This window comes from Cygnus olor, chromosome Z (assembly GCF_009769625.2).
Source record: "Cygnus olor isolate bCygOlo1 chromosome Z, bCygOlo1.pri.v2, whole genome shotgun sequence".
Taxonomy (NCBI): domain Eukaryota; kingdom Metazoa; phylum Chordata; class Aves; order Anseriformes; family Anatidae; genus Cygnus; species Cygnus olor.
This window is the reverse complement of record NC_049198.1, coordinates 16430036-16443303: the sequence shown is the minus strand read 5'-3', so window position 1 is coordinate 16443303 and position 13268 is coordinate 16430036. Positions and strand designations below refer to the sequence as shown.

At 37.4% G+C, this 13268-nt stretch overlaps 1 protein-coding gene across 1 annotated transcript in view; it reads right to left on the bottom strand.

Annotated features, from left to right (window-relative positions):
- The window catches only part of HCN1 (hyperpolarization activated cyclic nucleotide gated potassium channel 1), a 199616-nt gene that overhangs the window by 67844 nt on the left and 118504 nt on the right, over window positions 1–13268 (bottom strand). Inside the window, exon 4 of the mRNA XM_040541693.1 lies at window positions 966–1184. Coding sequence (XP_040397627.1) covers window positions 966–1184 — 219 coding nt within the window. The remainder of the gene's footprint in view (window positions 1–965; window positions 1185–13268) is intronic.

Sequence of the window (13268 nt, the reverse complement as noted above, 5' to 3'; positions counted from 1 at the left end):
CTCAATTTGCCTTTCTGGACTTTCTTATGGACCCATGCCAAATAATACTGCTCAGGCCATGTTTCTTATTTGCTGATTTGAACACTCTGATTTCACTGCTTTGTTTAGCTGACCTCTCTCCCGGCATAACCTCTCCAGTTCCCCATTTACTACAATATCCTACTTTGGTTTCTTTTAAGCATCTCATTAATTCTACACATCCTTATTGTCCCTTGCTGAGGGATCTCCGTACTGATTCTGCTTCTTTCTTCCTTATGACAACATTCCTAGCCTCATCACCAGGTTTCATAGCTTCACTCACATTTGCCTCTGCCTTTTATTGCTCAACTGGCAGCGCTAATTAGTGCATCTTTGTGCTCATTCCTGACTCTGTACCCATTTACTTCTTTTTAATTCTAGTCATACCTATGAGGAAACTAACAAAGAATTGAACACACTTTTTCTTCCTATTTTGTAAAGAACTCTTTTTCTTCCACTAAATTCTCTCTACTTTTCTATCCCATGACTACTGTTCCTTTTACCTCTGGAGAAGTCCTAATAGATCATGGATTAAAGTGTAAACAGTGTCATTACAATGCAGACAAAGACTTACTTTTAGCATTTCCTTGAGGTGGTTCCAGACAAAACTAATTTATGAGGGACTGGTCCTCATTCAAAGGCCATTATTTTGTTGTTGAAGTTCATCTCTAAACTGCAGTTGAAAGGAATAACAGGAAGTTGTACAGATATACCTAAGTGACCAACCTCAGGGCCACCATTCAACTTACCTAGGCTAAGTACTGATAGGGTCTAGTACAGGAACATGGTTAGCCCATGGTGTTTCCTGAATTCCTTTGTGTTCAATAATCTTTACAGCAGGATTCAGATACTAGATCATTTTTTGTAAACTTGTAAGCGCTTTTCCACACTTAAAACATTTCTTTGAACTACTTCAAAACTTACAAAGGTACGTAAAAAGGAGTTACCTTTTCTTGATATTGTCGCCGTGAAGAATCCAGAGACTGAATGAGGGCAGTAGCATGACCAACAAACATGGCATAACAAGTAGCCCCCACTATCATACTCAACATGGTTATCCAGAGGTCGGACATGCTGACAGGGGCACGGGCTCCATAACCAATGCAGAGCATATGGCTCATGGCTTTGAAGAGAGCGTATGAGTACTGTTTTCCCCAGGAATCATTCTGCAAGAAAAGAGACAGGTGACTGAGCCAGCAAGCAGCTGAAATTAAAAATATGTTTTACATGAATAGTGGAGTCACTGATTACTGGCTCTGAAAGAGTGGTCTAGTAATGTATCCTCTGTGCACAAGAAAGAATATTCCTTCTAAATTAATTTTTAGATAAAGTGTCAGAGATTCTGCCAGGCAGTACTTAGCACAGTGATGTGAAATACATTTGACTATTTTAAACATGACTGTGTTCTCAAACTTGGGAGTTAACCTAATTACAAAGAGACTAAAGGTCAATTTTATTTTACAGTCCATGGCAGAAGGATTAGAAAGATCTGAGCATGAAGACTTATCAACCACAACAAGGTGGTACTCTGTTTCAGTATATATGAAAATATTCCTAGGGCCCCGTTTCTTTCTTTTCAGATTTGCTGATTTTAACACACAACCACATTTCATTTTATCAGCTGTTTGGCTTCCAAAGGAGATTAAAAAAAAAAAAAAAAAAGAGTATTTTTTATACTCCTGTTTATCCTTTTTATTCCCATAATTGCTGTTTATACCAGCAGCTTCTCAATTCAAAAGAACTCTGTTTATTTGGCAAACATAGCAAACCTGTGTTCATAGCCACATGGCTCAAAAAAGATGAATTCCTGAGTCACAGAATCATAGAATCATAGAATGGAAGGTTAGTATCTTTAAGGTTGGAAGAGACCTTAAAGATCATCTGGTTTCAAAACCTGTGCTATGGACAGGAATACCTCCCCCTGGACCAGGTTGCTCAAAGCCTCATCTAGCCTGGCCTTGAACACCTCCAGGGATGGAGCATCCACAGCTTCCGTGAGCAACATGTTCCAATGCCTCACCACCCTCAGAATAAAGAATTTCTTCCTTATATCTAATCAAAACCTACCCTCTTCCAGTTTAAAGCCATTACTCCTTCTCCCATCACTGCACCCCCCGACAAAGAGTCCCTCTCCAGATTTCCTCTAGGACCCCTTTAGGTACTGGAAGGCTGCTCTAAGGTCTCCCTGGAGCCTTCTCTTCTCCAGGCCGAACAACCCGAGCTCCCTCAGCCTGTCTTCTTACGAGAGGTGCTCCAGCCCTCTGATCATCCTCCTGGCCCTCCTCTGGTCTCATTCTAATACTTCCATGTCCTTGTTGTGCTGGGGGCCCCAGAGCTGAATGCAGGACTCCATGTGGGGGTCTCACAAATGCAGAGCAGAGGAGGAGAATCACCTCCCTCAACCTCCCTCAAGGTCATGCTTCTTTTATTGCAGACCAGGATACAGGTGGCTTTCAGGGCTGCAAACGCACATTGCCAGATCACGTTGAGTTTTTCACCAATCAATACCCTGAATTCCTTCTCCTGAAGGATGTTCTCCACCTACTCATCACTCAGCCTGTATTTATATTTGGGATTGTCCCAGATCAGGTGAACAAACTTGCACTTTGCCATTGTTGAAACTTCATGAGATTTGCATGAGTACTGAACTTCTGATATATAGCTACCTCTTCCAACTCTCTCTGGGGGATTAGAAGGACCTGGCAGCTCCTTCAGAGGCTTTTAATATCCGTAGCTTTACAGATTATTATATATATATTATTACAGACAGCCAAAGGGAGCATTCCCAGAGAATAGCAGACACTTTACCATGTTCAAAAAGCCTGAGGAGTCTTGGTTAGATTTTTCTGTTTTCCTTGCCAAAGGAATGAAATGAGAACTGTTTTATAGCTGTTGATCATCCATTGCCCAGGAAAACAAACTGTGCTTGGAGGCACACAGAGTACATGAGAAAACACAGTGTTTTCTCACAAAAAACTCAGAATAATTTCAGAAATGAAGTGAAGAAGGAAGAACTGAGATGACATTAATAAGATTAGGCAGGTATGCAGTATTGTGTATAACATACAGGACCAAAAATAATAATTCTGTAAACAAGCAAACATCTAAATCAGTGGTAAAATTTCTATATAAAACTTACATATGAAATATCAATATCTGTGTCTCTCTTTCACTCATGCAAGCTTTCCTGAAATATTCTTTTGTTCTCAGAGATATGCAGCTTGCTCTCTTGCCATCTTAAATGCCAAGATTACTGACTGATCTTATTTTTCATCTTTTCAAATGCTTTGTCTAGACCCCTATGAGCTATAATAGCTGGTAATAGGAAATAAGCTAACCATTCTTTGACTGCAGATAATAAAAGTATCATATATTTAGTAATACAATAATTTACAAAATAAAGTTATTTCTACTTTTACACTTGTTTCTCTATATAAGTTAAAAGTTTTCATATTTGTGAAGTTTTCTTTCTCTACAAATGAAACTTTTGTGCTGTAAATTCTGTTAAGCAATAGGTTTTCAACGTCTGTACTAAAAAAAAAAAAAAAGAATTAGAGGAGTAACATTGTTGATCATTGATGGGTTTCACTGAATAATGAGGAAATCAGATTTTGTTGTTTTATTTTGGGGCTTTAACAAATGCTCAGAAGATCAGGTGCTTTCCTCTCCATCTCCCATTTTGAAGGGCTTTACTTCCAGCTGGTATCAGTCATTTTTGATACCATTATTTTTAAAGAGCCATTCCAAACTCCTTAGCAGTTATAGATTTACATAGACTATACTGAGGAAAATAAACTACTTGCTGGGAAAAAAAATAAAAATAATAATAATAATAAATAAGGCTACATGTAGTATTATTAAAAACACAGTGTCAAAGAGTCTTAAAGATCAGAACCTCTACAGTTCTTGCAGGGCTGTATGCAGCAGATCCTGGTCCTAAACTGTACTTTTTAGCATAACTATAATAAATACTAAATAAAAACAAATGCTGATCTTGATCTTGTCTGTCTTGATCTTGATCTTTTCTATTATACTCTTGGTGTGACAAATTTCAAAGTTCTTTCAATAAAATTATATTTTTATTTTTTTTTGATTTAAACCTAAAGCTTGCTGATTTTATTTCTTGACTGAGATCCATTTAAAGTCTGTTAATTAAATGGTAAGTAAAATACCAATGTCTTTAAGAAAAAAATAATAAAATGGAAATTTAGGAAATAGGCCTTCTACTAAATATGTAAGAGGTTGAATGAAAAGTACATAAAATACCACTTGAGAAGAAGTACCATGAAGGAGTTAAGCAGTTGCAGTGACAGAATAGAAACTAAATATGTGCAACAAAATAAACCATATATATCTACCTACATATATAAGCCAAAGTAGGATCCAACAATTCAAACAGTCATGATTTCATCTGAATCCAGATAAGAAGTCAAGACCATCTCAAACAGCCATTTTGTTAAATAATTAGCATTGGACATCACTGATAAGATTGTGATAGACTTTGTTATAGGCAAGGCACATATCAGACATTTGTCACAGGATGGTCCAGAGGAGCTGGTCCTCAGCTGGGTAAAAAGGGGTTAGCAGAATGAGAAAAAGACCTGGTGAAAATGTCTGGAAAAAAAAAAAAAAAATTCAACTTGGATTTGTCTGAACATTTTGTTGTTGAAAATGCATGCCAATGTTTTTTTTTTTTTTTTTTTTTCTTAGTAATCAGTCAGCTCTTGTAGAACCAGTCTCAAATGGTGGTCTTTTTAGTTTCTATGGTTTGTTTTTTTTTCTTAAAGACGATGCTGAAAAAATATCATTATGGAAGGTGCAAATTTCAGTACTGTTACTCATGTTGTTCACTAATGTATCCCAAATGTAGAAACCACTTAAAAAGAACACTGGTGCTAATGTCAAATTTTATAAATCATGAATGCTAATACTAAAGTTACTAAATAAAAAATGAATAATAATTATTTCACTATTTTTCAATTTGTGTTGTATAATCTCGGGGTTTGGCAGGAACAACTGTTTCAATGTGAAAGGTTGGAATTTTCACCACTAGATTCAGGTTTGCTGCTCTTCACTGTACAAAAGTAAATCATAGTGACCACTCCTCTGCTACTAGCTTGCATGCATTTTTATTAAGAAGCATTTTTGCACTTACATCATAAGGCAATTTTTACATTCACAGATAATATCTCTGAGTTAATGAAAGTCTATCCTAGAAAATAGACCAGTGTTTATAAATTCAGCTTTTTATTAAATGTTTCCCTAATTAAATGTTTCCCTAAATGGTAACATTTTGTTCTTAATGTATAGATTAGGGGAAAAAAAAAATTTCAACCAATCAGTAAAAAAGGGTATTTAATTTCTTAGTTGACAATGGGCTGATCACTGGTTCCAGATTAGCAGTAATCGGTTTAAAATGTTTTAAATGAAATGACATTAATTTGGAAAAACTATTAAAGACTGTAATTGTGAAAAATACCAAAGCTGTTTATCCAAGGATTGATTACATAATCTAGCTTGATAACATTAGGAAATCTTCACATTTGTGGAAACCATTATAACTCATCATTTGCAATTATTTTTGTAAGTATATACTCAGCAGTTATCCTAAAATATATATTCATCACTGAGCACTCCTGATTTTAAAGATCTGTTTCCAAGCCTCTTCCTGCACCTTTGTCTCATAATTTCAAATCTGCTTCAGATATCTTTGTATAATATTAACTTTTCAGCTTGTAAGAAAGGTCATGTGGCATCTTCTAAGGCACAAAAATAAAAGGCAAATTATTTTATTCAATGGATTAAAAAAGGGTTTCTATTTTACTGGAAACTATGGAGATTTTCGTGAGGAGATTTTGTTGTCATCAGGCAAATCAGTTCCACGCCCACATTGTAGTCATTCCCTTAGGCACAGCTTATCTTCCCTCAGCTATACCCTTGCATTGAGATATAAATTGGTTTAGAAATCTCATAACAAGTAGACTATTGCACAGACAGTGTTGTTTTCCAAATTTTTGACTCAGTTCCTTTCTCCTTTCACATCACAGATACCGTGTGTATCACAGAAATTGTGTGTGTCTCAGTTTGCAGGGGGATGCTTTATAATTGTGGAGCAAAGATTGACTTTGGCATTAAGTGAAATGATTCCTACAGTGATCTTGGACTCAGAATTCTAATTGTCCCCCCCAAAGCCACAGTAGGAATGGGGAAGTAGCCTGTCCATAACTCGAAGAGCTTGCCTTGTAGACAGTAATAGACACTCATTCATGGCCACCATTCCCTTTGGTTTCTCCTGAAGGCAAGTGATTTCTGAAGGAGCAAAGACAGCTATAAATCTTGACAGGAAATACACTATACTAGTCTATACTAGTAAATTATAAAGTATTAGAAAGTGTTTCAAAGCTCTGGAACTTTATTAGAAATGCTCTTGCATGGAGCTGGCCACATAAACACTCTCCCAGGCAATACCAGGTCTACCTGGGAGCAGTGAAGGAAGCTAGACAGTACATAAACCCTCTGGTTTTAACATTGTCACAGAAATCAATTGCATAAAACAAATGTAAAATTCAGGATAGGGCTTCAAAGGTTGAAGAAAGTATGAAACATCCTTGATAGCATGGCAGCACACAAAATAATGTAGCAGTGGCCCCAAGGAAACACTGCCCTAAAATCTTGAGGAGATTCTTCAAATTCTGGATCTGCTCTCACATTTCAGAATACAAGCTATGTCCATTGGCAGTAATTTACCCGTGTCAACTAAGTTATATGCCTGTTACTCAGACATCACACTAGAATTGGGCCCTTAAATAAAACTTGTCATATAAATCCATCTATACATTTTAGTATGAATACATAGCATTCATAGTTGTCCATCAGTCAGTTGCATAATTTACTGCATCTGGCTTCAACAGTACCTTAGAATGACAGTTTGCTTAAAATCTTAGATATCAAATCACAGCAAAATACTATCTCACCATTTCAGTTTTTAAAAATGCTGCTTGAATACCACAACAAATAACCAAGGTGTCCAGTGGAAAAGCTTTGCCATGCTTATTTTTTCAAAACTTGTGTAGTGGTGAATGTACTGCCATGCAAAACATATACTTCTTATCACAGCTGTTACTGCTAAGACTCTCTTGTTGATTCCTAAAGCTAGTAAACAAAAGCAAGGTGGTATCAGATTTGGAAGACTAAAAATTTTGTTGTTATTCTAAAAATCTTAAGAAGTGCCAGGAAGACGAGTATATTTTAGGAAGTTTGTGTATATATATGATATAAGGAAAAAATGAATTGGTAAGCTCAGTGGAATAAACAGATGTCTTCAGAATCTTGTCAGCATTTCTCTCTGCTGATACATGCACAGATAACAGATGGTGCAAATGACTCAGCATATAGTTTCAAGACCAATATGGGCAGAATAAAATTTTAAAAGTGTTTGGTACTGCATTTCACAGGAAAACAGGTTTGACTGGAGGAGCAATGACTAAATATTGCATATTTACTTTGTTCAAAGTTGTTATGTGACTACTGTCATTACAGCTTATTCATGTTTTGGTGCTATGTCTTTGGAACTAGCCATCAAACAAAAACACAGCAGTGTAACAGATCTTTGTTTTTCTTTTGATTATTTTTGTTGACACAAAAGAAATCACTGAGTATTTATCTGCTAATACCTTCCCCATTAAAAAAGCTGCAAGAATATCCCCCTGTGATTACCTTTTTGTGGTAGGGATTCATTATTTTCTTTGTGGAATCAGCATAGCTATTTATTAAAAAGCAACAGAAGTGCAAAAATTTTTCTTAAGCACACACTTTGGTCTTGCACATATATTTGACTTATTATGTTCATATGCGTAGGCCAGTTGCATTCAAAAGGATGGTTCACGTAAGACATGCATCTCTTTAAAAGCTCATAGGGCAGGCTTCCCTGTATATTGCTCAGTGCTGCTCTTAGCACTGATAATCTGCATCTAATCAGAGATACAATCATAAATTTTTACAGCTGTATACACTTTAAGTCACAAAATTAAACCTTAAAAATATTTTTTCTCTACTCTTTTCTCTACTTTTCTCTACTCTTTTCTCTACTCTGCCTGTTTGTCAGCCCACTCTGATTCATCCTTTTATCTAGTCACTATGATATCCTAACTGAACCCAAAAGACTGAAGAAAGTTCTTAATGTGTTAATTCCATTTTAAATAATCTCTCATTCCAAGTATCTCATTCAAGTTATTTTATTAAGAATTTTTACAGAATCTGCACCCAAGATTTTACAAAGTTCAGAATAAAATGTTAAAAGACTATGCCTGTTTTTCCCACGTGAAAAGGTAACAGTGCTATGAAACATTCTCCCACCATGGAATCTGACTAGGTGGACTTGTAATTTTTCAGAAGCTGGTGGTTTTGGCTGGGGTCAATTAATACTCTTCCACACAGCCATCTTGTGGCCATCTTGTCTTGGTTACTTAGAAGTCCAGTTGTCAGGAGAGAAAACAGACCTGGGCATGTATCTACCAGTATTCATAGAGCTCCCATGCCAACTAATCAGAGATAAACTCAGAGACAAATACAAGTGAAAGAATTTCCCAAAATGTAACTGCTACCCCACCTGTGGCTGTTCCTCATGGAAACAGAATTCAGAATGCAGTGCAGAGACTTGGATTTTTTGACAAGTTTGTGTTTCAGCTTCTTTAAGTACTCATGCAGAACATGAACAGCTTCTGCAAGGTAGACATCTGGGTGCCCTAGACCTTTCCTATCGCTTGTGGCTGTTTTTGTATACATTTGTTTTCAAACTTTTTAGGTGGTATAATTTTAGGTAGTGTCAGAGGTCAATGGGTTGAGGTGTAACATGGCCAAGTGCCAGATCCTGCACTTTGATCACAACAACCTGATGCAGTGCTACAGGTCTAGGGTAGAGTAGCTCAAAAGCTGTGCAGAGGAAAAGGCTCTGGGGGTGCTGACTGATGCTCACCTGAACATGAGCCTGCAGTGTGCCCACGCGGCCAAAAAGGCCAACGGCATGCTGGCTTGTATCAGGAATAGTGTAGCCAGCAGGAGCAGGGATGTGATCATCCCAGGGAGGTGACTGTCCCCCTGTACTCTGCTCTGGCGACGCCGCACCTCGAGTACTGTGTTCAGTTTTGGGCACCTCAGTACAAGAAGGACATCGAGGCACTGGAGGGTGTCCAGAGAAGGGTTATGAAACTGGTGAAGGGCCTGGAGCACAAGTCCTGTGAGGAGCGGCTGAGGGAACCGCGGTTGTTCCGTCTGGAGAAGAGGAGGCTCAGGGGAGACCTTATTGCTCTCTACAGCTACCTGAAAGGAAGGTGTGGGGAGCTGGGGGTCAGCCTCTTCTCACAGATGATTAGTGATAGGACTAGAGGGAATGGCCTCAAGTTGTGCCAAGGGAGGTTCAGGTTGGAAATTAGGAGACATTTCTTCTCAGAAAGAGTAGTCAGGCATTGGAATGGTTTGCCCAGGGAGGTGGTGGAGTCACCGTCCCTGGGGGTGTTCGAGGAAAGGTTGGACGTGGTGCTTAGGGACATGGTTTACCGGGTGACATTGGTGGAAGGGTGATGGTTGAACTAGATGATCTTGAAGGTCTTTTCCAACCTTAATGATTCTATGATTCTATGAATTTTAGTAGCATTTACTACCAATGGAGAGCATTTCCTCTTCTCTCCTTTGAATTAATTTTATTATCTAAAATAGCCAAAAATCTTTTCCAATTTTTTTTTGATCTTATCTGAAGATGTTTCAGTTTCCATGCTATTCCACGCTGAATTTTGCTCTTTGAAATCTGTTTTTTTCTTTTTTTTTCTTTTTTTTTTTTTTTAATTTTTAAAATAATCCAATAATGTGACAATGAGCTTTGGCTTTTGCTCTGCTCTCTCACAGCACATTCAAAGTTTGATGAAGTCACGCCATTTTTTGATCCTGAAATAAACTTTGCATCATCACTTTAAGCAAGGGACTGACTGGAACAGATACACGGTGTCCACCAAGGGGACAATATGTTCCAATTACAGTAAATACACAGTAAGTATTATGTAGTCACCGTAAGTGACTACAACAAATAAGTACATCTACAGGTTTCTATTAGATATGATTTAACTGGGCAAACAAGGCTTCTCTTTACTATAAGAAAAGAAGAAAAAGAAAGGTCAAAACAATAATGAGAAAATATATAAATCCTACAAGAAACCTTTCCAAATGACAAACTGAAGTTCATGGAATAAAATTGGTGAGGAGACTTAAAAATTCAGAGTGTGGTAAAGACACCATATCTGTTTTTCTGCTCTTTTCAGTTGGTGAAAGATGGATATAATGCAATATTTACTTAACAAGCCTCGAGCACTGAATCAAATGATTTATTAAATGCTTTTATAATGCAACCACCAAGAAAAGCTTTGGATTCTCCACAGTAGTTATCTGATAGTCAGGAACAGACGGATGATAATGTGAGCTTAATATAGCACCATTCTTGAAGACAGCTGAAGGAGTGAAGTGATACAAACCTGACTTGTGACTCCACAGTATACTGCTTTACTAAAAAACTGTTAAGTAGAATCACTATTGTCGTAGACAGTATTTGCAACTAATTCAGAAAAAGGAACTCTGCAGAAGGAACTGCATGTCTGCATTCTGTGAACAACTCAGACTAGACAGCAAATTATGTGAAGCATCTGATCCCAAATAAAATGATAAATGAAAATAAAATGTTTTTTGGCAGTGGATATTTAGCATTCTGAGTGCTATTACCATTCTTTTTGAATCAGAGATTTTGAAGCTGTGTGAAAACAGTGAAAAAAAAAAAAAGACTAACTTAGTAGGTAGCAGACAGAGCTATTCTTAGAAAAGGATAGGAAAACTTGATATATAAATTAAAAGGAAGACAGACAGACATGCATAAAATCATAGTATCAAAATACTTTCTCACTAACATCTCAAAATACTGTCTGAAATACTTCTCTAGAAATACTTTCATTCTTGTTCTATATACATGCATGCTCTAGCAAAATATTTTCCCTTTGTAAGTATTTAAGGAATGTGACCTTAGAAAAAATAAATATATATGTATATATAATTGCAGATTACAGTAGAATGAAAGACACTGATATAATCTACTCACAAAGGCAAATGTGTCTACATGTGGCCTGAGTGTCTTAATCTGCTTAAAAATTAATCAAGGTGAATCAATGCTTATTTCATTCTGAGATTCAGCATAAGAGTTTGTACTAGGATTCAGGAGTTCCAGTGCTTTGAAGAATAGCCTTTCCATGGCAAAGAATTCAGTTCCACATGGGAGAATTCAAATATTTTTCTCCTTAGTCTACAGCTTTTATCATAAATTCTTTTCTGTTTAAGTAACATAGTTTTTAAGGTAGAGATGCAGTGTTTTTAAGCATTTTTCTATACTTAGCTGGTGTTGAAAACAGCACTTTTCCTGTCAGTTTTCAATTTATTTCCTAATCTGATACCTTTGAGACTTTAGGTTACATCTTGTTAGTTTATAGTTCTTCAGAAAATTAAGTTATTAAATATCTGATCCCTTGAGGGGCTGGTCTGTGCGTTTGGTAAATCACAGTCCTACAACAAGTACTATCTCCAACAAATAGCTTTGCATTATTTTGTTAGGGAGTGAAAGCAGGAAGCAAAGGAGTTTTGCAGCTGATGTCTTACTCTGTCTTTATGAAGAGAACAAACCTTGGTGTCAAAGTAAACAGGAAGGATCTAGGTCAGATGCTTTTCTTTTTCTGAGAACTCTGATGGGTTTCACTGATGACCTGTTCTTAAATTCAAATACCCTAAAACTGCAGGTGCTTACTGGTGTTCGCAAGGTTTTTAAGGTAATAAAAAAACTTGAAGAAAAAATGATTTAGCAGCCTATAACAAACACACAAAATGATGTCTATTGATCTATTGGAAAAAAAAAAAAAAAGATTTAGTGACTCATTAAAAATAATTCATTTCCTCTACAAGAGGGAGGTAAACTTGAGTCATAACAAAAAAAAAAAAAATAAAAAATCCTACCTTTGGGGTACCAAGTATTCATACTTTGAGGGAAGGGGAACATTCCTCGTCTTTTAAAGCTCTTCCATAGCACTTGAAGGACTTTTAGAGCACCCAAGTGACCTCATAGCATTCTCCTAAGATGTGCTGAGTTTCCATGCCCCAGTCCTGCCTCTAAAAACAGTTTTTGTCTGTTTTCTGAGACAATCATGAGTTGAAATCCACTGGGAGCCTTAATAAGTAGGCCAGTGATGTTCATTCTATTTTGCCTTCCCTGTCACAACACTGAAGACCAAAACTCATAAACTTTTGAGTTTGAATACCCAGTACAGTGAATTAAATTCTGGAGAAAGCTGTATTTCCTTTTCACTCTGTCCAATGTCTGGGTAGCTTCCTTTTTCTGTTTCAAGGTATAGCTCTATAGATGCCTCTCAGCTCACTTTAAGAGCTCGCTTTAAGACATGAGAAATCATGCCCTGGGGAGGGAGTGTGGCTACTGTGTCTCCATAGAGCTGGCAGCCCATGCCCATGGAAGCACTTTGGGGCACTCTCTGGTAAACTCACTCTCAGTGCAGGGCACGGCAGGAGGGACTCCAAACTGTGGGCAGTGAGGCAGGCTCTGAAACTACAGCAGTATAGCAAAGTCACAACATGATGACACTGTCCCCCAACTTCTGGCCTAACATCAAAGCACTTGGTCAAATCAGAAGAAATACACATTGATGGCTGTTAAATACCAGCTCTGGCTCCAGAAGTCTCTTAGCTGCAAATTCCTGAAAGCTGGTAAGATGCTAAAGGAAACTCTCTGCTCTGTGCTTGCTTTGGTTTGATCTTCCGAAGACATCTGCTCTGGGGATGAAAATGCTCTGACTCGGGTAACAACGAAGCAGATGACCCAGCCCAAAGGAGAAACCCTGGGAAGAGGTCAGTCATGGGAGGCTGTGATTGATATTTGAGGGAGAGAAGAACAGGAAGAACACCATGATCCTGAGCAATGGACGATGAACAGGCTTAGTAATGGTGCATTTCATTGACTGTTATTTATATTCAAGTATCTACAGTGACCCGTGGCCCATTTGTCCTGAGTCTTTCTAGAGAGAATGAACAGTAACAGAAGAAAGCATAATAAAATTTAACATCACCTGATTTCGGTTACTTAACATCAATGGCTAAGTCAGTTGTTGAGTCTGCCTAGGCTCCCTAAACAGCAAAAAAAATTAGACTCCTATAGATGG